This window comes from Hibiscus syriacus, unplaced genomic scaffold, assembly GCF_006381635.1.
Source record: "Hibiscus syriacus cultivar Baekdansim isolate YM2019G1 unplaced genomic scaffold, ASM638163v2 tig00000738_pilon, whole genome shotgun sequence".
In the NCBI taxonomy this organism is placed as follows: domain Eukaryota; kingdom Viridiplantae; phylum Streptophyta; class Magnoliopsida; order Malvales; family Malvaceae; genus Hibiscus; species Hibiscus syriacus.
The window spans coordinates 1,658,102-1,684,339 of NW_024061816.1; the positions used below are offsets into that span (position 1 = coordinate 1,658,102).

Genomic DNA, 26,238 nt, shown 5'->3' on the forward strand with positions numbered 1-26,238 from the left:
GGAAAAGTGTTCAGAAGAATGTCGGGAAACAGGTCTTTTTGATGTCCCTTTTCGGTAGCAATTTGTCCTTATGGCCAAGTCTGGTTAGTTGAAGTTCATTGTCCTCGACAATGGCTGCTGTTGTCGTGCTCAGTGAATAAAGGAAAACAACATAACTCATCTCTAGAGTATCAGCTGTATTGCTCAATTCAATCTGAAAGAAGACATTTGAAATAAAGATAAATTTTAATCCCCAAGTTTCAACTAATTCATACATAATAATATCAAGTAGCTTTCTAGAACTGTTAACAATGCATTTATAGTGATTATTGATCTTTTCTGTTTTAATTCTAGATCACTTAACACCATAATCTGTGACATAGATAGCCTACTTAACTTTAAAATTTGTTTTGAAGAACCCTGAAAACAGGCTTTCAATCGTCTCCGTGGAGGTACTCTAACTATTCGAGATGAGAATTAATAATCACAGAACCAGTACTCGGTTGCTTATCGTCTTGAATATTGATATTTTCAGAACCTTCCTCTACCAATTCCTCCAAAATCTCAAACATCTACAAAGTATTTAAAGGTAAAAGCAGAAACAACAATTACCAATGCTCAAATCATGAGTTACTAGTAAAAAAGTATAGTACAAACCTTGCTAATTGTTTTAACCTAGCCACTGATGAGCTTATGCAGGTAAAAGCTAATCCAAATTTCCTCTTGCTGCGACTTACCTCCTAGAACTCAAATCTTCACTGCAGACTCAAGTTCACCCGACTATAGAGGCAGCATCAATGGTGACAATGAGATTTGTCTAAATGATTAATGCCAAAAGAACAGTAGATAAAAAAAGTTAAAGTAAATGAGGCATTAGCAATTTAGCTGAAGCATATTTTCTAGTTTCTAATGGATAAATACTGTAGTAACATAGTGAATTACACATTGCTCGCTTATTTCTCGCACAATAAATTTATTACACCCCATAAATTATAGATTGTGAACAACAGTACAAGTCTCAAATACTAGTCTTTCACTTCCCTATACTAGAAATGTTAACAAAAACCCACACCGTCATCAAATGCAAACACGATTAATTGCAATTCTCTCTCACTATGAAAAACAAAAAGAAAACAGATGAGAAATGAAAGAAAAAACGAAAAGGCAAACTTCATGCTATTCAGCAGTCGCATTCAGTTTCACCATGTTGCTAATTGCTATTTTGCCTACAAGGAAATGCTGAAAGGCATCTCTCAATCCTACCTCCTTGGGAATAAGTTGCAGATCAGTCGAAGACAGAGACTCAAAATGTCCGATTTGAAGCAGCTAGCTTGTCAATAACCAACAAAAAGTACAACACTGCTTCCTAATCGCTGAAGTCAATTAGCACGCACTTGCAACAGAAGCTGATTTGGGGCAACCATTGGTTGCTGTAACTGATCCATTCTCCTCTATAGGTTTCACATCTCCATTATCCTTTACCACCTCTGTTGATACAACAGTTGGCTCTTTTATAAAGGCTTCCCCTACAGGTTTTTCCAAAGTGTTCTTTTCTATCGTCACATTTTCCTTGTCAAACACATGGGAATCATTAGGTACCCCCCTCAAAATCTGTTATGGAAGAATAAAAGCAGTTAATATTTTAAACAGTTTATGCAAGATATCTATAAGATTCCATATGAAAAAAAGGCATGAAAATATGTTAAATAAGTGGAGGAAGAAAACAAAATCCAGGCACAAGATTTAATTCAGTGTCAGGCATACTTTTTTTTGCAACAGCTGATGCTTAGCCTTTTTCTCTAGGATTGTCTTTTGACGAGCCTCATAAAATTCAAAATCATCAAGAATGCATGTCTTACTGGAATGATCCTTAAAGATTTTGAGAATTTGAAGCCCCTGCTCGAAATAAACCTACAGAAGCTCAAACCATTTTGTAATGAGAATGATGGATATACCAAAAACGCAGAAATAACACATCAAACACACGGAGGGAGAATACCTCCTGGGTGTCCCTACTATTAGTGACAGGCTTGTTCTCGTTGTTCTCAAGTGTTATGTGCCTCAGTGCAATGTTTGGCACATCCTTAATGATGTGCCACTTCACAGGGAAGCAACCAGTCCACTTGTCTTGTTGCCAATATTCTACAGACTTGTTAAAATCAACTTGGCCAACCATCTCTGCTACTCCAACAAATTGTCCACTGGTATTAACCTGAAAAGGGGTTCAGGTAAGTAAAAATCAGGCAAACCATATATACTCAGTAAACCAGAAGTCTTAACCGGCATATGGTAACATTTATTATACTCACTGAGAACAATAGAAAAACAGGGCAGGCATCAGACTTCTCCTTGGCCTCACGGAATGCTGCATCAAGTTTCTTGTTGCCGTTAGATGTACTGGCCCACACATTGTATTTGACGCTTTTGTGGACATCATCCTCACTGTATGATTTAATGACAAAAAACTTGGCATTTGAATAACTCTCAGGAAAATCTTCCTTATTATACTGCTCCATATCTGGCACAAGAGAAACACTGTTCTCCTTGTTGCTGTCAGTCAGTGGAATGTTCTGGTCTTCAACAGCTAGTTTTGTACCATCCTTGGTCGTACACCCTTTTACTCTAGGTCCTTTGTTCAGCTCATTTAAACCATCCATATTCTCTTTTCCATAACCATGACCCTTATATTTGTTGTTGTTACCCACATTATAGCACCCTTGTCCCCTCTTCCAGGTATAGTAGCCATATGATCCAAAACCAGAACCCCCTCTAATGGTATCTCCGTAGTGACAGTAGGCCATGTTGTTAGGGTACATGTGGTTCAGGTAACCAAATGCTTGGGCTGCACCTGATGATGGTCGTCCATTGTCGAAATTCTGCATTCAGATCATTAGAACAATCAGGTCAACCAACAATGAAACACACAAATCTTACATCTACATAACTTAGTATGTCTATAATTCTATTTATGCTAACTTTGAATCCGTGTTAGTGCGTGTATGGGTTAGAATCCAGGTATCTATAAAGCAAGGATCAATCTATGGTATGAGGAAAGGATGAAAATTTCCATTCCTACCAGATGAAAGGTTTTCTTTTAATTATGAAGAGAATCAACTATTTACCGTATATTTCAATTGCCCATTAGAAGATATTGTCATATCTAACCAAGGAGTAGGCTGGACCCCATCATAGCTAAATGTTGAATCCTGATGGCCGACTCTATTATAGGAAACATTGGGATTTAGAGAGGAGCCCTTAGAAGTTGATTTTAGTGACTCTGATCCATTATTGCCACTCAAAACCCCACCGCTTGCTATAGTGCTCAAATTTCCTGTTTTTGTTTTATTGGATAAGGAAGCTTGATCAGATACACCTGAAGTTGATATGTCCCTTTGAGAAGATTTGGCTTGACTAGTTTGCAGAGGTGCCTGATAATAAGCACTTGGATAATAGTATTCCTGCAATGCATGTAGCTGACCATCATGTCCCATAGGAGGAAGAGGTGAACTGGGCATGGAGTACGTCCCGTATGGCACATAACCGTAAGTCTGCGGGTACATGTAAGAGTTATTATCACTGTCAAAATCCTGTCAATAACATTAAACTTGTCAATTAATTACATCATCCCAAAAAATTGCAAGAATACAGAACCTCAAAGTCAATTAATAGGTTAACAATAAATGAGCATCTCATAGTCCAAAATCCAAATACTACCTTCTTGACAGGCACGGGAACTTTCTTGGTCTTAGCTTGCGAATTCAGAGAAAAACTCTCTAGTGAATCTACAACTTCTGCGAGTGTAGAAGTGAAGAATTAAAACGATACCAGAAATTCGAAAATTCTGTTCTACAAACGTTTAACTATATTCAAAGCATAGCACTTAAAGCAACTAACAAAACTACAACTTCAAGCTATCAAAACCATAAGGTAAATCTATCTATATATACAAATAGAAAACAAACAAAGATCCATAGCCAACACAATTAAATACGTAAGCTCAAAAAACCACCCTACAAACCTATAAAATATGGGGAAAATAATGGAAAAAGAAGATTGAAATTAAGCAGAGACATTTTTAAAAAGGAACCTTTCAGTAAACTCTACTAAAACCCACACCTAAAAATAGCATAAATTTTCAACAGCAATGATCCAAATAAAAATACCTTCAAAGCATGAAATTCAAAATTTTCCATAAAAATCAAATATCCACTAAACATTATTCCCAAAAAAATAAATATTCCTAAGTTAATCTAACTAAAAATAAATCACAAAGAATGATAACAAAAGGAAATATCAACAAATCCACAAAAGAAAAACAAAGCAACACCCAAATATGTGAAGTTAGCGAGGATACTTTCAACTGTGGCCATTGTCACGGAGCAGGGGGTGTAGATTTAGTGAGATAAAGTATGACCCGAGCAAATGGAGGAGGAGGAAGAAAGAAAAACCCTAGAAATGCAAGTAGATATAAATGGCGTGGGCCTTGAAGAAAAGGGTAGCCGCCAAAAACAAGGAGCCTTTAGAGAGAGCTGTCTTTAATGAAGTAGGTTTAGAGAAAGAGTGTACACACTATATTTTCTTTTGGCAGAAGGTAGGAAGCAAAATTCGACTTGTTTAGAAAAATTGATTTTTTAATTTGAAAAAAATTAATTCAAATTTATTTTGAATTGTAATTTTATAAATAAGACTCGATTAAAAAAAATCACAATCAAATCATGTTGTAAAATACAACTCAAATAATTCAAGATTTTTAGTAAGTAGTTGATTGATTTTCAAGTTTGAATCGAGTCATTCGACTTTATATAATATATGTATATCACATATGAAAAATATATATTTATTGTATATGATTATAAAATAATTTAAATTAGAATAAATAATATTTTAATATTATAAATAATTACAATTAAATTTAAACAAAAACTCCAAAATTTGACTTGACTCGAATTTTATAAGCTTGACTCAATAAAATTCCAAGTCAACTTCGAGTTGTAAAATAAGACTCGTCAATTCGTATAACTCGAAATTTTTTGTCTCGACTCGTTCGAACGCTCACTCCTAGTATTATGTTCAAAATTTTAAATCAGAAAGGATTGCATATTAATTTTAATTTTAATCATGTTTGAGCTGTACGAATTAAGTGACTTCAGTGATAAAAGAATTGTTTTTATTCTTTGGGGATTTAGGTTCGAACAGGGCCGTAACTGACCCGACGCAAACTACGCGACGACGCAGACCCCCCCAAAATAGAGGCCCCAAAACACTGCTGTAATGAACCAGACCTTTGGCCTTCGGGGAACATGAAAACATCACCCTTTTTAATATATTTGGTGTGATGCAGTTGTATTAATACCACTCATTAATATAATACAGAATTGGATATGGGTAACGATCTGCTTTGGGTTTCGTGTGATTGCAGACAATGCGCTCCTTTATCTGGCAGTTACTACAATTCACTAGTAACCTAAACAGTGTGCTCCCATTTCCCCACTACTTTTTCTCTTCTTATTTACTCTACTTGAAACTTCATAAGCATTGATTATAGAAAATAGGGGCATCATTATAAGAATTTGTACAGGGCCCCATTATATCTAGCCACAACCCTGAGTTCGAACATCATAAATACTATGGGTGTGAACGTTCAATATCAAAAGATTAAGAGTTATTTGTGAATAAATACTAAATTATGATTATCCCATGTTTATATATAAAAAATATTGTTTTAGCTTTAATTGAAATGAATTTAATCGTAAAATATAGGTTCAAATTTTAGATGATTTTAATTTTTTTAAAAAAAATTATTTTGTGGGCTTGGGAGTGTTGATTTGATTTAGGGTAAACTATACATTTAGTAACAAAATTATTATTTTTGATATATTTTGGTGCACAAATTTTGTTTCTTTTAAAATCATACCTCACATTTAGTGTAAATTTTATTTTGGTACTCTTCATTAAAAACTTAACATAACTGTTGACATGATATTTAAAAAAAAATCAATGATGACGTGACATTACCTTATGGTGACATATCAACATCATTAAATTTTCAACAGGTGTACCAAAATGAAATCTAAACTAAACGTCAAGCATGATTTTAAAAAATAAAATTTAGGTACCAAAACGGGACAAAAATAATAGTTTATGTACTAAATTGTAACCCTTTGATTTAATACCTAGTTTAAGCCTCACTTCAGATGGTCATCAAACTTTAGGCCCCATCAAGTGAGTAAAAAAGCAAGTATGGCCTAGCTGCATTGGATCCCTTCTATATTTGAACACTACTTTCTTCTCTCTTTTTTCCAAGAAAATACATAACATGGTAAATAAATCACATAAACCAATACAATTAGATAAGTAAACCAGAAAAGTAAAAAGCAACTAAGGGCTCAAATGGATTTACATGAGATTTCTTCATGTAAATTGAGTTTTCCCCCCCTCTCCTTATTGCAATATGATTTTACACTACTAGTATGGTGTAAATTAGCTTTTAACCTTGTACAGGAACATCAAGTTCCCTCAAAATTTTGGCAGCATCATCAGGGAAAACTGGATTTATGTAACATCCAGATCCAAGCTCGAAACCGCCTATACCGGTTAACTGAGGTATTATCTGCAAAAACCAGTGGCTGTATGGTAACTTGGAGTCGGCAACGTGGACCGGTGAATTATGAATCATGAAATTGAATGGAGGGTTATTCAACTGCGCCGACATCTTTTTAAGGATGAGTTTCAGCAAGTGACCAAGATCAACTGCCTGCATAACGAGAATCAAATGGAACCATGTGAGAAAACTACCATTTATGGATAAACATACAGCTACCATTTTATTGCACTAAAAAGCATAAACTTCTTTCTTTAATTCTTTCCATCACTCCATCTACAACTAAAACCTGCTCTTGACCTTCAACATTTTCGCAACAATACGACATGCATTTTAGCTGACATGAAAGTCAAGAGAGAAGCAAATACATAAAAACTGAATTCATTTACTCTCATTCATATTTAGCATCACTTGTTTTGTACCATCACACACAAGACTACAAGTATTAGTTAAACAGTGGTCATGGCATTTTGTGCTCACACGACATTGCTATGTCTCCTTAAAGATTCCTCATATCCTTTGCAGGCTACTTTAAAGGCCAAACTGGCATCATTATTGCTAACAGAACAAAGCAAAGCCACTAAATAGAACATCTCGGTTTCACTAAATACGGGAAATAATACTCGTATTAAGCTCCAAATAAATTTCTCAACATTAATTCAATAAATTGTATACATACTAAGACCATGTCGAACAATCATTTGACGTTTAATTCCTTCTTTTCTCATGGATATATATCTATCCCGAATGAGTGAAAACATAAATTTTCTGGGACTGTTATCTCCACCGAAAGTACCAATTACCAAATCAAACAAGCTAAGTGAAAATGTGAAAGATATAGAAAGAGACATAGGTAAAATCATAAAAGAATACAACCATGAACATGAAGCATTAGAATTTACCTTTTCTTTGTCTAGTTCATCAAAATGAGAAGTATGATATCCAGGAATTATCCACATCTCGAAAGGAAATAAAGCAGCAAATGGTGTGATTGAAATGAAATGGCTGGTTTCATTAATCAAGAGGTCCTTTGATTGGACCTCACAGAGACTACATTTCCCTGTCTGGTAAAAATACTCCTCCATACTGTCAAGCCGAACAGAAACATTGGATGGAACAATTGGAAGAGCTATTATCTGACTGTGAGAGTGACTCATTGAAGCCCCGGCTGAAGCTCCATGGTTCTTGAACACCTAAGAAAAGAATTACACCAAAGACAAATAAAGTACCCATTAACAACCAACAAGCCTGCCGAACTAACACAAACATAAGAAAGAGGAAGAGGGAGATGGTTGCCTGGATTAAAGTTGATCTAGCAATATTGAACACAAACACCGAAAAATAACTAAAACATAAACCGAAACGGAGAAAAAAAATAATGATCAAGGACACAAATATACCAATGTCTCAAAATTCATATGATAATATGATATGAATTATTAACATGTAAAAACCAGTATGACATGGTAAAATACATGAACACAGCACAACATGAATTGCCAGTCCAATCAAAAACATTACTTTAGCAGACATGGAAATATAAACAAATAACTGTCAAAAGTTGGAATCACAACAGACGACTGATAAGTGAAGGCTTTCATGAAATGCACAATATAGTCATCTCAAATACATCGTTTAATAAAATTTAAAGCACATAAAATCATATTCACACTACAATTTTTCAATAAAAACATAAATTTATATCAAACAGGTGGTTTTCAACACATTCATAGAAGAAAGAAGAGTTTTCTTTCCAAAAAAAAAATTATTCGTTTTTCTTCCATTGATTTTTGTTAATTCATTAATAGAAGTATGAGTTGGTAACTAAAAAATAAGAAAAAAATTAAATTCATAATATTTATATAATTTTTTTTACAAAATTAAAAATATAAAAAAGGTTTAATGAATGGGTAAATTTTTTTTAACCCCTGAAATTCATATAAAATTTTAATTATAGATTTTTTTTTGTAAATCTAAAATAATTTAAGGATAAATTTGTAATTTAACCTTCGTAGAATTTTTATTATTCAATGACATAAGAATGATATTTTTGAAAAAAATAAAATTTTAAGGACATTTTAGTCCAAAAAGCTGGTAATGTTACAATACCTAAGGGAAGGGAGGTAATGACATTACCGTTAATATATCCAAAAAATATATTATTAGTAATAAAACATTACCGGGAATGAGATTCCCGACCAACCAAACATGAGAATGTGGAATTCTCATCTCATGAGAATGTGGAATTCTCATCTCATGATAATCTCACAATCTTTGAACCAAACACCCCTAAATCTTTGTGTCTTTTTCAACAACATGCGACACTTAACTCACATCAACATTCGTTGTCTCGCACACGATGCACATAGTATTAACCAAAGATATTCTCTGCCAAGAAGACATTGACAAGAAGTTTTGATAACTGGACAGATCAAAAGTTGGTGCATATGATCCACAAGAAAGTTAATGTGGCGCGCATATACACATTATAGTATTATCTTTTATGTTATTACAGCAATAAAAATGAAACATTAATTCTTACGTTAGAAAAAACAGAAAACGAACAATAATGGTGCGCTGATTCGAACCACGTCGTAGTTTAAGGGTAAATTTTTAATTTACTTTTTTGTTGTTTCATCTTCCTCAAAAATTTTGCCTTGTACTTGTTTCTGCTACCTTCGTCGCTTACGTTATCTTTCATTTTATGTGTATCCACCGTCTCCTCCATCGATCATCATAAATCTATGTACGGATTATCAGATTTTATTACCAAAATCATATTATCCTCAAACGAAAATGGTGTTTCAGGTTCAGAGAACCGAGAAAAGAAAAACGAAAATTTTTTAGTTACCTACAATTTCCAGAAACTATCTAGGTAGAAATAGTTAATTATTTGAATCCATAAAAGCACGCACTCTCAAATATTTTCCATATTGTTACCTTTGTCATGCATACATTTTAAATGCTTAATTCAAGCAAGTAAGATAGAAAATAGATGTATTAATATTTACTAAAAATTACAGATTTTTTTTGAAGAAAAAATATCAGAAATTAGAAACTTACTTTAAAATGAAAGTATTTTTTTCATTTTAAAAATGATTTTTAAAAGGCATTTATATTTAGGGTAAAGTATAGTAATGGTCACTGAACATTTCTGAAACTTGCATTTAGGTCCCCAACATTTAAAACTTGCAATACAGTCCCCCAACATTTATTCCGTTTGTAATATGGTCCCCCAACTTAAACCACAGTTAGAAAATTAGGATAAATTATATAAACGGTCATTGAACTTTTCAGTCACTTGAATTTCGGTCCCCCAACTTTTAAAACTTACAAAACAGTCATCAATTTCATTCTAAACCCCAATTTCCAAAGTAATTCAATTTTATTCTAAACCCTAAATTCTAAAATACTTCAATTTAAGGTAATATAGGCTTGAAGAAAGAGTTCAAGGCACAGACACAACGAATAAAAATATATATATATAAATGTATATTTATATTTAGATGTATAAATAAAAAATATATTCATATATTAATGTATGAATCATTTATATTTTTTGAATATTTTATTTTTAATAAGAAATTAAAATTATTAATTATATTAGAAATACTCAACTTAAGATTATATATATAATCATGAATTATAAATATGAAAAATATAATTATTAAATTTAGTTTAAAAATATATAAATCTTAAATTTATTCTTTTAAAATATTGTATCAACTAATATTTAAAAAATATTAAATCTATCAAACAATTTATCAAATATAATATTTTTTATTGTAAAAAATATAATATTTTCCCATCATTTATTGCTTTCAAATTTTTTGCCGAAGTTCAAATCTCATTATTTCCATTTTACATTATATTCTTTTTTTTCTGGCATTGGTCATACTATTAGTATATGTATTATTGTATATCTCTTAACACAAACGATGGTGTTAGCTTAGTGGCTCCACCCTATATCTTTCATTTGCGTGACTCAGGTTTGAGTTTGCCCAAGACCCAAATTTTACTTCTTTGTAACTTAATTTTCTTCTAATTAGGAGGTGTCATGTGTCACCAATAACACATATCATGATCATGTGTTAACACATGTCAGATCCTGATTAAATGATTAATTTATTAAATTTTATTTAATTTAGGACCAAATTGATAGCATATATAAATAATTAGGTGGTAACACGTGTCACCAATGACACGTGTCATGATCATGTGCTAACACATGTCAGATCCTAATTAAATGATTAATTTATTAAATTTTATTTAATTTAGGACCAAATTGATTATATAAATAATAAAGACTGAATGTATAATAATGTCAATTCCTTTTAACTGCCACATCATCATTTTATCAATTGGTAACGACTAGTGGCTTAGTTGAAACAGTTAAATAATTATGTGGTATGATTGATAAATTTAAAAGATCGATGACAAAAGTAAAAAGGGCTAGATAGTTAAGTTGTCAACCGAGTAGTTTACACTTTTATTTATACGTCAAAATAACATTTTATAAATTTAAAATTCGAATTATTTTCAACCTCTTTTATATCCTAACTACTTTTTTTATTTAAAAATTTCTTCAACAGATAAGAATTATACTATTATATTTATATAAAAAATACGTATCACATGAAATAAGATGAAATTAAATAATAATAACTTTGACATAATTGAATTTAAATTAAGTATTTTGGAATTTAGGGTTTAGAATAAAATTGAATTACTTTGGAAATTGGGGTTTAGAATGAAATTGATGATTGTTTTGCAAGTTTTAAAAGTTGGGGACCTAAATTCAAGTGACTGAAAAGTTCAATGACCATTTATATAATTTATCCTAATTTTCTAACTGTGGTTTAAGTTGGGGGACCATATTGCAAACGGAATAAATGTTGGGGGACTGTATTGCAAGTTTTAAATGTTGGGGACCTAAATGCAAGCTTCTGAAATGTTCAGTGACCATTACTATACTTTACCCTTTTTATATTGTAAATTATTGGTGTTTATTTAGTTCGATAAAGAAATGACTGATAGCGGCGATCTATGAAGTTTGATTTTTTATTTTTTTTAACAAATATGTGATGCATTTGCATAGATTTTTATATGTATGCAGCTACATTTGCTTTGTAGCTGTGTGGTACTTGATAAAAACAGAATCTCTTTTGAAGGCTATTTGCTAAATATTCTACTTAATATCCACTATGAGAAATTTAGTGGATGATGATTATAGTAAGAATTTCTTGTTTCCACATTTCGATAATAATCTCAATGATAGTGTTTTTAATGCTAAATCTTGGTTGTTTGCGTTAGGTTGTGTTAAAAAAAATTCAGATACTTGGTTGTCGATTAAAGAGCTTTCCAAACGGGTGACGATTTTCTTATTACATGTGTTCATTAGTTCTATATTTATGAAGTTCGAACATTTTCGGTTACAGATCTGGAGTGGTGGGCAGGGAAGTTAGGCAATGTGAATTGCATGGAGTGAGGATGCCAGAATTGCGAAGTGGAGCCCGGAGATCGAAACGCCTTGGTGATCCTGAGCCGCCTCCTCAACTTATTGATCAAGAGGAGAATTGGGAACTGCCTGCTCAAAACAGAACCAGGAGGAGAGTCGGTGGAAGACGAAGGGGTAATGCTGTAGGTGTAGACAAAGGACCCTCACCGGCGGTACCTGCAAGGTTAAGAGCTGCTGGTAGAGGCCGCGGTGCTAGGTTGGCTGGTTTAGACCCTGAGCATTATCAGGTTCTTCCTGAGACTGCACCTTTGGCTGCTGCTGAACCTGTATTCAACCGAGCAGAGGTAGTGGCGGATAAAGATATTGCAATGGAGGGTGGGAGTGGTGACAAAGTAGTGGGAGTTGAAGAAGAACCCAGCACAACCCCGGTTCCTGAGATGGTGCTTCATATTACTAACTAAACCTTTCCCCTTTTGTTGAATGTATATAGTTTAGTTTTAAGTCTTCCATATTAAATTGCATAACTTTTAGTGAGAAAGTTGGCTGAATACAATTTTCCCCCCGTTACGAGTTGAATACTATATTGGTTTTATGATTTCAGATTTAGTGATATATTTATTTCGGCATTTCAAATTTGCTTGAAACTATCTGGATAACCATTTCTGTGTCGAGTTTGCATGAAAGTGAGGAATGTTTAACTGCATCAAGTTGTAGGGTTTTCTGTCTATGTTTGGTCACTTGTCGTTTAGTCCTTAGTTTCTTAACAACTAAATTCCTAGTTGGTTAGTCATTCAACTTAATGAAGCTCTTTGCTAAATACGTTATGTTTCTTGTTGCAGGTACAAGTGGGAAATTCTCCTACATATAAGATAGAAAGGAAACTGGGTAAGGGTGGTTTTGGCCAAGTTTATGTTGGCCGACGGGTAAGCGGCGGTAGTGATGGAATTGGACCAGATGCAATTGAGGTATGTCTTAGAATTCACGCCTCTGTTTAAGAACTTTCCAGGTTAACCCATTTGGGGTTTAATGTTACGAGATTTTTTCATCACAGGTAGCCTTGAAGTTAGAGCACCGAAACAGTAAAGGTTGCAATTATGGTCCACCGTATGAGTGGCAAGTGTACAGGTATGACATTTTTGTCAAAAAATTGTGTCAAGCTTTGGAATTTACATATTTTATTGCAGTTCATAAATTCTGACTTTTTTCCTTTAACTTTTGATCTCCACAAAAAAGTTCCCTAAATGGATGCTATGGGATTCCTGGGGTGCACTACAAGGGTCGCCAGGGAGACTTCTATATTCTGGTGATTTTTTGTTTCTAGCTCGTTAGTATCTTGACTCCCAATTTAGTTAATATATTGTAAAGAAATTTAATGAATATTTCAGGTAATGGATATGCTTGGTCAAAGTCTCTGGGACGTTTGGAATTCTCTAGGACAATCGTAAGAAACAGAATCTTCCTCTTTTCTCTTTGTTGTACTTACCCATACATGTCTACATGAGTACATGTATCTACCATAGTCTTACAGCTTTGCAACATGTATTGTGACAGGATGTCGCCAAATATGGTTGCCTGCATCGCAATGGAGGCAATATCTATTCTCGAAAAGCTTCATTTAAAGGGGTAGGTCATCTTGTAACTTTCTGTAGTTCATTAAATTTGCCCTTCAGTTTTGCATAGTTGCAACTGGTTGTAACTGTCTATTGTCTGCTTGAAGAAAGGTTTGTGCACGGAGATGTGAAGCCTGAGAACTTTTTACTGGGTCAGCCTGGATCAGCCGATGAGAAGAAGCTATATCTTATTGATCTTGGTTTAGGTATCTTTGCCTCAGTCCTCTCTTCCCTGTTAACTGTATATTCTTTCTTACCTGTCAACCTTGAGCACATTATATTTCACTACTAGTGTATAGTTGTATATTCTCTTTGATGTCAGATCTCAGTGAGATTTTATTTTGTCGTGTCTTACTGAATGTAATAAATGCTATTAATGATTCGGTACTGATTGCTGCTTGACTCACATGTTCTTGAATCAGCCTCTAGTTGGAAAGATTCACACTCTGATAAACATGTTGATTATGATCAGAGGCCTGATGTATTCAGGTGTGTAAACTTGGTTTTTAAATGTCACTAATTACCGCTTATGCTTTGTGTTAACATCTTTGAATATTTGTTCTATCAGGGGAACAGTTAGGTATGCTAGTGTGCATGCTCATTTAGGACGGACCGGAAGTCGAAGGGATGACCTTGAGTCCTTGGCATACACATTGATATTTCTGATAAAAGGGCGGTTACCGTGGCAGGGTTATCAGGTTCTTATTGTCATTTTAATTAATGATGTACATAATCTGATTTTATTTCCTTCCTGAATTATTCTTCTTTTTCTGGAACCACGTAGGGGGATAACAAGAGTTTTATGGTTTGCAAGAAAAAGATGGGCACATCTCCGGAGTTGATGTGTTGCTTTTGTCCAGCCCCATTTAAGCAGTTTCTTGAAGCTGTTATAAATTTAAAGTTCGATGAGGAGCCCAGTTATGCCAAGCTCATATCCTTCTTTGAAAGCCTAATTGAACCATGCATAGCACTGAGACCCATTAGAATTGATGGAGCCCTTAAGGTAGATGTTTGTTTGTTTGTTTTTTTCCTTCAATTAAATTGGATTGTATAGATGATCAAATAAACAATCTTATTCTGTTTCCTTTTGTATAAATAGGTTGGGCAAAAGCGGGGAAGGCTAGTTATTAACTTGGAAGAGGATGAGCAACCTAAGAAAAAAGTACGACTCGGTAGTCCTGCTACTCAGTGGATTTCTGTTTACAATGCACGACGTCCTATGAAGCAGAGGTAAAGTTGCGTTTTCTTGTTAAATGTAATATTCATTTCTACAATATCCCCTCTCCATGTTTGTGGTTATATTTAGTGGTATGCACGGTTTGCATTTGCTGTAAGTTATTCGGGTATTGAGTTAATCTCAGCATTTTTTAATGTTTTCATCTTCGCAATAACGTCGTAGCATATTTGGAGAATACTTTCATTGTTTGCAAAAGTTAAAAGTGAATGATAAAAGATACTTTTACTCATAGTGACTGGTTGTTAAAAGTTGAATGTGGTCCATTCAAACTGGATTGCCTCTTTTTATGTTTTTATGGTGCATGCTTATTTGTGTGAAAAACAAGAGATGTTCAGCCACAAGGTTTGAAATTTGTTTACATAAAGTTTGTTCATCTTCATTCTGAAACTGTTTATCAATCTTGTAGATATCACTACAATGTAGCAGATTCGAGGTTGCGTCAGCACGTGGAGAAGGGAAACGAAGATGGATTGTTTATTAGTTGTGTGGCTTCAGCAGCCAATCTCTGGGCCCTGATCATGGATGCGGGAACAGGTTTCTCTTCCCAGGTTTATGAATTGTCAACAGTCTTTCTGCACAAGGTTATCATTCCAAAACAATAATTCCTCTCGTTTTACCTGTCGGTTTACATGTGTTTCGACTGACTTTAATATCAATTTGAATTTCATCAGGATTGGATTATGGAGCAGTGGGAAAAGAACTACTATATTACTTCAATAGCTGGAGCAAATAATGGGAGTTCCTTGGTTGTTATGTCGAAAGGTTGGTAATTTCCTAATATATATATATACCTATGCCATCGAGTTTTCTGAGAACATAGTTTGCATGATTAAATTCATATATTATAATATTACAATTAACTTGGAGGTTCAAGACACTTGCAAATTAGGTGCATATCCCTGGACCTGTTGCCAAGATGCTGCAGGCATGTACATCTATAGCATCATGAGATTAATCGTAGTCATTCAAGGACAGATATGATAGGTTTGCATGCCCGTCTACAGATTTGCATCGTTAAGAACTTGTGTGGAGAAAAGAAAGTGTTGAATTAAGGCTTGTTTTCTTTAATTAAACCTTTAGCAGAGCGTCAAGTTTGCGACCTTCATTCCTCAGTTTCTATCTACAGAATATAAATTATACTGATCACCTAATTACGGAGCCGTTGTCAAAATGTCTTTATAGGAACTCCTTACACTCAACAGTCGTACAAAGTAAGTGAATCTTTTCCCTTCAAATGGATAAATAAGAAGTGGAAAGAAGGCTTTCATGTAACATCGATGACAACTTCCGGGAATCGGTGGGGTGTGGTTATGTCGAAAAATGCTGGATTCTCTGATCAGGTATTCCTTCCATTTGCTCTTCACTTACGTTTTTCTGTTTTTCTATTGCTCTCCGTTTACAAGAGTAGCTAGCTGTTTATAACTTCATTTTATGTTTGTCAATGATCCAGGTTGTGGAACTCGACTTTCTGTATCCAAGCGAAGGAATACATCGGCGTTGGGAGAGTGGTTACCGGATAACATCAATGGCTGCAACCGTAGACCAAGCTGCCTTCATACCAAGTGTTCCAAAACGAAAAACGATGGATGAAACCCAGGAAACTCTTCGCACATCGACCTTTCCTAGCACCCATGTTAAGGTGTGTATAAGCTGATTTTTGTCCCCTTGATCTTTTTTTAAAACCTGTGGCCATGCTGGTTAGTTTTTTCTAGCATTAGCAATGAGTGCTAACCACCAAGTGCAGCTCTGTCTATTCTCTTTATTATAGAAGTTCGACCTCTTGATTCGAGGAGTTTATATTTTTTAATACCCCGGTGATTGCTTGTTGCAGGAAAAATGGGCAAAAAATCTCTACATTGCATCGATCTGTTACGGGCGGACGGTCTGCTAATTCTGGAGTGTACATTGTGACGGTCTGAGATGAACAGAGAATGCTCAAAATCTGAAGCTGTTGAGGTACTTTTGGTATTCACTATTGGTGGGGTTTGTTCTTTCTACTATAAAATCTTCTCAGATGTGAATGTAAAGGTTGGGAGGGGGAAAGAGAAGGAAATTAATACAATTTGAGAACCTCAGAAAGTTATGGCAGCTGTTTGTTGAATCATATGATGCTCTGAATTCATAATTATTTATCCTTTGCCAAATTTATTTCAAAGTACAAAAAAATCTACAAATAATACATCTCAAAAGTCACGTCATTATTTATAGACACACATCGTACTTTCCGAAATCTTGGAACTATTATTTTATCAGATAACGAGCTCTCAGGTTCTTTGCCACCTCAGTTGTTTCAATATCGAAATCCATCGATCCTTTGCGTTGTCGAGAAACAACTTTTCTGGGGAATTGCCAGAAATCAATACTAGTTCAATAATGATACTCATGCTCCCAGGAAACAATTTTTCAGGGCCGGTGCCAAAATCCATCTCAAACATGTACAGCTTGTTGCTGCTGCACTTGTCAAACAATAGCTTCTCAGGCAGTGAATTTCCAGCATTTGTATCAAAATCTTAATTACTTTTGTTGATATTTCTTCCAATAATTTCTCCGGTAAAGTTCCTGCGGATTTTGATTCTTCACCTCGATGCTTTCCGTCCATTGCAAATAGCAATTTGTGAATTCTTGAACACCTTTATCTTCATGACAACAATATCAGTGGTGAATTCCCAGATTTCTTCTCTCAATTGTCCTCTCTTCAAGTACTTGATCTTAGGACAATTCCATTGGTCAAGTACTTGATCTTGGGAACAATTCCATTTATGGATCAATATTCATTGATCTGTGCGTCTAGCAGTCTCCGAATCCTAGCCCTCTCCAACAAATTGCAACAACCTCGAGGGTGAAATTCCTCAAAGCTTGTATAATCTTACAGGGATGCTCGAAACATCAAATTCCCTTAAACGCTTTATGAAATCTTCAATGTTGAAAAGGGATTAATCTTATCTGAGCTGAGAAAGAAAAAAAGCTTCTTGAAACTCTACAGATAATTCCTGGGAAATTTAGATTGGTGATTATGCCTTATCAACATTCTCAAATCATCCAAGTTATTGCCATGGCCAATGAACTGTCTCACTGCAAAAGCAAGTAATTTGGATGAACGTTTATAGCAAAAACAAATTGCCCAAATTCTGAAAATTTTCTAATCATCCATGTTGAAGCCAAGTTATGCTTGGTTGTTTCCCTGCAAGTTGGATTGGGTCACTGAAAAAGCAAGAGAATATTGAAAACAATATGTATGAAATGGATCCATTCTTGGCATCCATGGAAGATACTAACATTTTAGCATAGATCCGTTCTTGGCAGCCACGAGGAAAGCTTTTGAAGACTCCTTGTTCATGACCATTCGAAACCGAGTCCATGTATGATTTAAAGCCATTTTCAATCAGTTAGATAAAGAAACAAGGAAGGAGATTATAATCTATTTAGAGTTTTGCATATTCTTTGTAAATCCGCCGCGGCTTCAGTCAGTCTCAACAGGGATAAGTTCATATGCAGGACTATTTATGATAAAGCATTAATCCCACATTAATCAAGAAAGAGAAGGGAGCACGAGCGGGGCTTGATAAATAAGAGGCAACTAACTTTGTTGCATCATACTTACCTGGATGGGGTCAATGGGCGATCAATGAGGTCCATGGCCTAGGTTAGTGACCTCCATTGCACTTAGGAGGGGTGCTCGCCTAAGGTCTCCCCAAAGTGGGAGAGCCTACATCATAATTTGTGGCAGTGGGGGCCTGCGTTCGCGCGGCCCCCTCCCAATTTTTTAGTTAAACTGTTTAGGTTGTCTAGTTAATAATAGGATTATTGTTGGAATTTTGTACAATGGTTTCTGCTCATATATCTGGCTGAAACATGGTTTAGGTCTGAATTATTTACAAATGTGATATGGTTTCTGATCATAAATTTCCTTTTATGTTTATGTCAATGATACATCAACGCCAGGGTCATCACTTGTCTATAGAATCATATTTGTCTATGGTGATGATCGACTCAAAGTCTCAACATTCTCAACCCATCCAAGTTCAACCACGCGATGCTTGGCTGTTTCCATGGACATTGAACTAACTCACTGCAAAAAGAAAGAGGGGATTGAAGCAATTTGAATAAGTGCTTAACGCCGAAGAAAGTCGCCCAAAGTCTCAAACATTATCTAACCATCATTGTTCAAGCCTAACCGTGCTTAGTTGTTGCCAAGACAATGAATTGGTTCACTGCAAAAACAAAGAGAGAATTGAAACTATATGGATGATGTTTAAAGATGGAAAATTGCTCGGAGTCTTAACCATCCATGTTCAAGCCAAGCTATGCTTGATTGTTGCTATGGTCATAGAATTGCCTCACTGCAAAAGCAAGATTGTATTGGAAACAACATGGATGAACTGGAATGCAATGGATCCTTTCTTGGTAGCCATGGAGATATTAACTTTCCAGCATAGATGTTAAAAGATGGGCACACTTCCCCCCCCCCCCCCAAGCACAAATTGAGGAAAGCTTTTGCAAACTCTGACATTCTACTTGGTTTATAACCATTCGAAAGAGAGTCCACATCTGCAATTTTAATCCAATTTTAATCAGTGGGATAAAAGAAAGAAGGAATAAGAAATATAATCTCTTTGGAGCTTAATCTGTTATTTGTAATCTTCATTTACAGCCTCTCTGTTCACCAGGGACGTTTTCTTTGGTTAGTTTAAATGGATTTGTGTAAGATCTGTGCCTGAACACTTGTTTATTGAACCTGCCATCAGTTCCTTAGAATCTTGTATTGACTGAATCATATACACTAGCATATAATAGTCTCTTAAACCATATATATGCATATATGACTAATAAACATTGTAAATGTTACAACAGTTTTCCTTCCGATAGAACTGCACTTTCAACTGGTTCCTCAGTGCAATGATGAAGATGAAAAGCAGCCTACTTCGGCGACATCTTTTGCAGTGAACTTCATCTTCTCCTCCATTTCTTTCTCAACTTACAACACAAAATATTAAGCTTTTCAACATATAATCTTTGAAGAAAAAATGTTGAAAAGGGCTTAATCTTATCTGAGCAGAGAAACAATAAAAGCTTCTTGAAACTCTCACGGATAACTCCTGGGATTTTCAGGTTGGTGATTGTGTCTCACATATAAAACCCTCACCAAGTCCATGTCTGATTTACATCCATTTTTGATCAATGAGATAAAGAAGCAAGGAAACAGATTCTGATTTATTTAGGAGTTTCATATATTCTCTGTAAACCTGTCTAGGAGTTTCATTCAGCCTCCTTATGATGAAACACTAATCCCATATCTAACAAGAAAGAGGAAGAACCACAAGCTCGGCCTTATAAATAAGACGCACCTAGCTACATTGCAACATACTTACCTGGACGGGGTCAATGGTTGATCAACAAGGTCCATGGCCTAGGCTAGTGACTTTCATTGCACTTGGGAGGGGCGCTTGCCTAAGGTCTCCCTATAGTGGGAGAGCCTACGTCATAATTTGTGGTAGCGGTGGCCTGCGTTCGCGCGGCCCCTGTCTAAGTTTAGTTTCAATTGTTACTTTACTACTGGTCTATCATTCTGCTTTGCAACTGACTTTTGGGTTAATAGGCTGATTAGCAGCTCTGATTAGCATAAATCTCATGTTCGTTTTCCTATCATTATGATCAAAATGACCCATTTGGTTTCAAACATCAAACTTATTTTCAGCAACGAAACTGTAAAACAAAGGGTGAAACCTGTTGATGATTCTGCCAAGTGCCGGTCGGGATGAGTATGTAGCAGTCTTCAACCAGAATCAACTCGGGGTCTAAAGAATCCCCGCCATGGAATCCATTAATACCCTTGTTTTCTTTTACATGGTTGAGTAGACCGAGAATATGGATTATTTTCTGTTCTTTATGGCTCATGTTACCTCACTTATAGAAACAATCTTCCCACCCTTTTCATGGATGAGTCTAGCAGCTCATGAACCAACGTTTCCGAAATCTTGAAATGGAATTTCTGATACTTTTTAAGGAATCATCATCACTCTATGACTATAAATTATTCCTTCCTACTGGAAATATGCATTTTCTATTCACTTTCCCATCAATATTTTGCATTAAACAAAGACTCATCCTTTGACTACCATGTCTGAACCAGAAATCAATCAGAAGCAGATTTAGGTGAAGAAAACATCAAAAAGCTAAAAAGATGGAAAATTTAAGCATTCTTTCTAAATCATACTTGTAGTTTTTGTTCAAAGTCTCAGCTTCATTTGTTCCTTTCCAATGCCTTCATGATCAACGAGAAGCTCTCGTGGAGTTCAAGGATATACTAGTTCGCAGCTCAATGAGAGACACAACTCCCACAGATTTGTTTCTTGGTGGCTTAGAGACATGGAATTCCAGTTCAAAACGTTGTCAGTGGGCTCTGGTGGAATGTAGTTCCAGTTCATCTTCACAAAAAGTGATTGGTCTGAATCTATCCAGTGTTTTTCCCACACCAACAAAGACCAACTGTTTTGACATTGATTTTCGGATTAAGATCTTGATGTCGCTGGACATTTCCTACAATTCCATACAAGGTGAACTTTCAGGGATTGGACTGGGAAATTTGAGTGAACTGGTGCATCTTGATATCAGTGGTAATATGATTGATGGGGGATTACCTAATGATGTTGTTGGTCTTACAAGTTTGAAGCCGTTGAGCTTCAATATTGCAGCTAACAAAGCTTGGAGTTTTAATCCCGCAGAACAAAGAAATTTCCATGGAGATTCCAGTTGACATTGGGAACTTGGTGAATATAACAACATTAGACTTGAGCATGAATTGTTCGAGTGGGCGAAATCCCATCGTCGATATGCTGTCTGGTGAGATACCAAAATTGCTATTTGGCCTCAAGGAGTTGAAGAAGTTGCACCTTGAAGGAAACAGATTAGCATTGGAACAACAATCTCACAATCGAACCGAAGTGTAAGTTATCTTCGTTATCATTGAGATCTTGCATTGTTAGAGGAGAGATTCCAAGCTGGATCTTCAATCAATCTTATTTCCTGGGACTTGAGTGAGAATGATCTCAAAGGAGATTTCTCACAGTGGTTAGCAGTTGAAAGAAATCATGGAATTATTATTCTATCAGATAACAAGCTCTCAGGTTCTTTTCCACCTCAGTTGTTTCAATATCGAAATTTATCTGTCCTTTGTGTTGTCGAGAAACAACTTTTCTGGGGAATTGCCAGAAATCAATACTACTTCAATAATGATACTCATGCTCGCATGAAACAAATTTTCAAGGCCAGTGCCAAAATCCATCTCAAATATATACATACTACTGCTGCTGCACTTGTCAAACGATAACTTCTCAGGAAGTGAATTTCTAGCATTTGGATCATACAATAATTGCTTTTGTTGATATTCCAATAGTTTCTCCGGTAAAATTCCTGTATATTTTGGATTCTTTTACCTCGATGCTTTCGTTATGTCAAATCGGCTTTTCCAGTCCATTGCCTGAAAAGAAACAAGGAAAGAGATTCTAATCTATTTAGAGTTTTATATATATTCTTTGTGAATTCGTGTGGCTTCATTCAGTCTCACCGATCAGCAGGAAAAATTCATATACAGAACTATTTATGATCAAGCAAGAGAAGGGAGCACAAGCGGGGCTTAATAAATAAAAGGCAACTAGCTTCGATACAACATACTTACTGGACGGGGTCAATGGACGATCAGCAATGTCCATGGCCTAGGTTAGTGACCTCCATTGCACTTAGGAGGGGTGCTTGTCTAAGGTCTCCCCAAAGTGGAAGAGCCTACGACATAATTTGTGGTACTGAGGGTCTGCGTTTGATCGGCTCCTTCCAATATTTTAGTTAAATTTTTTAGTTTATCTCGTTTTAATAGGATTAAGGTTAGAATTATCTACAATTGTCTATGCTCAAATACCTGTCTGAAATAGGATTTAAGATTTGAATTATTTACAAATATCATATTAATAGTTTACGCGCCATGAGTTCTGATCTTACACCTGTTCTCGAAACTGAAATAGAGTTTAGGGTTTTGATTTTTTTTTGCAAACGTTACATCTCATAAGCTTCTGTGACATGATTTTTGATCACATACATGATTGGAATAAGGTTTAGAGATTTGAATTATCTACAAATAATACATCTCGAAAGTTTATGTGACATGGTTTCTGATCATATAACTGTCCTAGAAACTGGAATAGAGTTCCATTGACTCCAATTTTACTGCAATTCAATTTACGCATGACGTATTTCATCTACACAAATAAAAATCCAATAAAGAAGATGAAAAAATAGTTTACTTTAGTGGCATCTTTGACAATGAAAGTCTAATATGATCATTCAAAAGAGAATTGATGTCTGATATCTAACTTAGTTCATATGACAGCAATCGTCATTGCAAGAGAGTCCATGTCAATTTACAATCATTTTTTATCAATGAACTAAAGAAGAAAGGAAAAATATTCTAATATGTTTAGGACTTTCATATATTCTTTGTAAATTTATTTAGGAGTTTCATATATAGTGTCACTGGAGAAGTGGAGAATCATGATGAAGCACTAATCTCATATCGAGTAAAAACCATAAGCTCGAGCTAATAAATGAGAGACACCTAGTCATATTGCAACATATTTACCTGAATGGGGTCATGATCAATAAGGTCTATGGTCTATGGTCTAGGTTAGTGACCTTTATTGCACTTAATTGGGGTGCTCGCCTAAGGTCTCCCCAAAGTGGGAGGGCCTATGTCATAATATGTGGCAGTGGCGGCTTGCGTATGCATTTCCTAGGAACAAAATCAGAGTAAAATGTATATGTTTCGGACAGAATAAAGTCTATGTTATCCAAATTGTTCATTTGTATTACTTTGTTATTCAAGCATGTTGCAGAAGACTGAAGAGAGCGAAACGAAAACTACCTCAGGGGTGATATTTGATTACTCCATTCATGGGTCATGTTGCATTGTCATGCTGAACCCTGAACCCAACAAAAATTGTCAAATTACTCGGTTTGGTGCATTCCACCTATAAAATATTTTTTCGAAATCAAGAGTATCTGCAGATTAGAGTAGAGGAAATCCATCAAAGACCGGCATTACTGGATAAATGAGTAGTTGATTTCCAAGAGGAATGTCTAAACAATCTTTAAGAAAATGAGATAAAAAACAGAGAAAATTGACCACATTAATTTCCCTGAAAGGGATGATTAATCTCTTTTCAAGCAAACCAAGAAGCATGGCTGCTTGCTATTAAAGCATTCATTGTTGTTCTTTGGATTTACCACATTCTGAACAGAAAGTAAAAAAGAGAAGAAAAAAATAACGTTTCTGTTCAGTTTATATCAGAAGTTCAATAACATCAATATAGTCCCTTTTGTTCATGTCATCAGGCATTAAGCTCTGAATAGCTTAGTACTGACTCATAGCACAATCATGGGAGGATTAGTAAGCAAGATAAGATTAAGAACCAATTAAGCAAATATAAAGATTTAATAAATTGTTCTTGTAACTTTGCTGCAATTTGAGCCACACATCCATCCACAATTTTGTTTAGATTACTAATGATGTTTTACCAATCAACTGTTGATGTCAAACCAAACAAGATTCTCTATGTTAGCAAATGGTTTCTTAAACTAAACCTAATAAAAATCCATTAAAGATAAAAAATAGCTTACTTCCGTGGCATCTTTTGGCAATGAAATTCTAATCTGATCATTCCAAATAGAGTCGATGTCTGATATCTAACTTAGTTCATATGATCATTCAAAAGAGAGTCCATGTCGATATACAACCATTTTTTATCAACGAGATAAAGACGCAAGGAAACAGATTCTAATATGTTTAAGAGTTTCATATATTCTTTGTAGATCAGCTTAGCAGCTTCATTCAGCCTCACCATTCACCAGGGAAATGGAGAATCATGATGAAGCACTAATCTCATCAAGTAAGAAAGAGGTATAACCACAAGCTGGGACTAATAAATAAAAGACGCATAGTTACATTGCAACATACTTACCTAGACGGGGTCAATGGGCGACCAACAAGGTCCATGGCCTAGGTTAGTGACCTCCATTGCATTTAGGAGGGGTGCTGGCCTAAGGTCTCCCCAAAGTGGGAGAGCCTACGTCATAATTTGCGTTCCAAATTTAGTTTAAATTGTCTAAAATTATACTTTTTTGAATGTTCTGCAATAGGAATCATTTGAGAATGGCCAGTAACGTGAACACAAGAGGTTTGAGAGTATTGAACGGAGACCAATATCTTCAGATTCAACACAAATGCTAAGCATGCATGTTCTTAGTTCAACATAAGGAAAACCGTCAAAAACAGAAACAATTTACAGAAGATGGAAAGAGGAAAAGGTTTTAACAAATGTAGGCTAAGCTAAAAACTTCCCAAGAGAATCAATCAACAAATTGACAATCTCATTCAAGTTTGTTTAATCCAGTGGGCAAATGGGTTGTTAAAACGGTCTAACAACTTGTCAACAAACTGGTCTACCCAACAACAAATTCAGTTATCTCATGTTATAGAATAATTTGGTATCACAAGACATAGGATTGCCAATTGGCCAGATAGCTAGATGGAAAAATGATGAAGAAACTGTTTTCTTATCAATAGCATCGTTTAATGATAAAAGAGATTGTTGTTCTCCTCTAATAAATCTGCGAGGTTTGTACGTTGTTAATTGGTTAATAAAATTCTGAATATATATTACCTTATAATCACACCATACTATTTAAAAAACGATAAGTATGATGAACACATCAAGTGACCTAAGTGGTAAGAGGGAATTAGATTGACGTAATGATATGATTGATATATTATATACACTTTAAGTAGTATTATTATGTTATATGAAAAATGAGTAAATATATTTATTCAGTTGATCGAGCTGCTGATCTTTATTTCTGTGTATTCTTTTAGGTCATGGATTTTAGATTTACTAGGAGTACTTTTTCTTTCTCTTAGAGTTCTTCATTCCCTCTCCTCTACGTAAGATTAAGATTAGAATTAGAATTTGTTGAAAAAATATATAAAAAAAATTAAATATTAATCATGTCACATAATTTTTTATAAGTAAAATAAAATATATAAAATATATAATTTATATGAAATATAAATATTAATCATGAAATTCAAACCCAAAAAATAGATGTAAAAGAAGCCAAGAGATATCTGGAGCGAAAGGGAGGGGGGAAAGGAAGAATGATGTGGTGAAATTTGGTCCATTCACAAAGAAAAACAAAGAGATCAGAAGAGTTGAATGATGGCAACTTGGACAAGTAAGAGTGTTTAAAAATCAATTTATTTTTAGGTTAAATTACATATTTAGTATCTCAACTATTACTTTTTCTGTTT

At 34.9% G+C, this 26,238-nt stretch overlaps 3 protein-coding genes, 1 long non-coding RNA gene, 4 other non-coding genes and 1 pseudogene across 9 annotated transcripts; 6 read left to right on the plus strand and 3 right to left on the minus strand.

Annotated features, from left to right (window-relative positions):
* Positions 1–951: 951 nt before the first annotated feature.
* On the minus strand, positions 952–4,503 carry LOC120213445 (YTH domain-containing protein ECT3-like). Of its 2 annotated transcripts, none has more exons than XM_039211600.1 (7): positions 4,334–4,503; positions 3,694–3,770; positions 3,102–3,527; positions 2,289–2,855; positions 1,979–2,191; positions 1,744–1,890; positions 952–1,590 (listed from the first exon to the last, which is right to left on the minus strand). In XM_039211600.1, exons 1-7 carry the CDS (start codon positions 4,347–4,349, stop codon positions 1,363–1,365), a joined length of 1,674 nt encoding a protein of 557 aa, XP_039067531.1. In that variant the 5' UTR covers positions 4,350–4,503; the 3' UTR covers positions 952–1,362. The 2 variants fall into 2 exon arrangements, with proteins under 2 accessions (XP_039067531.1, XP_039067529.1); XM_039211598.1 differs by having other exon boundaries at positions 3,102–3,566.
* On the minus strand, positions 952–25,229 carry LOC120213553. The gene is made up of 5 exons (XR_005524799.1): positions 25,218–25,229; positions 11,544–11,548; positions 9,492–9,496; positions 5,474–5,483; positions 952–1,084 (listed from the first exon to the last, which is right to left on the minus strand). It is a non-coding gene; the product is annotated as an uncharacterized LOC120213553 (long non-coding RNA).
* Positions 6,273–7,787, minus strand: LOC120213536 (ADP-glucose phosphorylase-like). The gene is made up of 2 exons (XM_039211650.1): positions 7,483–7,787; positions 6,273–6,733 (listed from the first exon to the last, which is right to left on the minus strand). The coding sequence occupies exons 1-2, from the start codon at positions 7,735–7,737 to the stop codon at positions 6,467–6,469; spliced, it is 522 nt and encodes a 173-aa protein (XP_039067581.1). The 5' UTR covers positions 7,738–7,787; the 3' UTR covers positions 6,273–6,466.
* LOC120213543 (casein kinase 1-like protein HD16) lies at positions 12,021–16,885 on the plus strand. Its single transcript, XM_039211657.1, has 16 exons — positions 12,021–12,478; positions 12,878–13,003; positions 13,090–13,163; positions 13,272–13,341; positions 13,424–13,479; positions 13,590–13,661; positions 13,760–13,854; positions 14,071–14,137; positions 14,217–14,346; positions 14,433–14,651; positions 14,748–14,878; positions 15,292–15,466; positions 15,557–15,647; positions 16,068–16,225; positions 16,336–16,524; positions 16,717–16,885. Exons 1-16 carry the CDS (start codon positions 12,071–12,073, stop codon positions 16,774–16,776), a joined length of 2,121 nt encoding a protein of 706 aa, XP_039067588.1. The 5' UTR covers positions 12,021–12,070; the 3' UTR covers positions 16,777–16,885.
* Positions 18,479–18,640, plus strand: LOC120214011. The gene has a single exon (XR_005524821.1). It is a non-coding gene; the product is annotated as a U1 spliceosomal RNA (small nuclear RNA).
* Positions 20,247–20,408, plus strand: LOC120214062. The gene has a single exon (XR_005524833.1). It is a non-coding gene; the product is annotated as a U1 spliceosomal RNA (small nuclear RNA).
* LOC120214017 lies at positions 22,553–22,713 on the plus strand. Its single transcript, XR_005524822.1, has one exon. It is a non-coding gene; the product is annotated as a U1 spliceosomal RNA (small nuclear RNA).
* On the plus strand, positions 23,507–23,668 carry LOC120214041. The gene has a single exon (XR_005524829.1). It is a non-coding gene; the product is annotated as a U1 spliceosomal RNA (small nuclear RNA).
* Positions 24,885–25,018, plus strand: LOC120214026 (annotated as a pseudogene).
* Positions 25,230–26,238: the final 1,009 nt, after the last annotated feature.

Bases quoted from the DNA above. Each gene is read 5' to 3' on its own strand.
- LOC120213543 (XM_039211657.1), top strand. From the start codon at position 12,071: ATGCCAGAATTGCGAAGTGGAGCCCGGAGATCGAAACGCCTTGGTGAT. The intron at 13,342-13,423 runs GTGATTTTTTGT...TGAATATTTCAG, and splicing joins AGGGAGACTTCTATATTCTG to GTAATGGATATGCTTGGTCA. The intron at 15,467-15,556 runs GTTATCATTCCA...GAATTTCATCAG, and splicing joins CAACAGTCTTTCTGCACAAG to GATTGGATTATGGAGCAGTG.
- LOC120213445 (XM_039211598.1), bottom strand. The intron at 1,891-1,978 runs GTATTCTCCCTC...GAGCTTCTGTAG, and splicing joins ATAGTAGGGACACCCAGGAG to GTTTATTTCGAGCAGGGGCT. The intron at 1,591-1,743 runs GTATGCCTGACA...CTTCCATAACAG, and splicing joins ATCAGCTGTTGCAAAAAAAA to ATTTTGAGGGGGGTACCTAA.
- LOC120213536 (XM_039211650.1), bottom strand. From the start codon at position 7,737: ATGAGTCACTCTCACAGTCAGATAATAGCTCTTCCAATTGTTCCATCC. The intron at 6,734-7,482 runs GTAAATTCTAAT...CTCGTTATGCAG, and splicing joins ATGAACTAGACAAAGAAAAG to GCAGTTGATCTTGGTCACTT.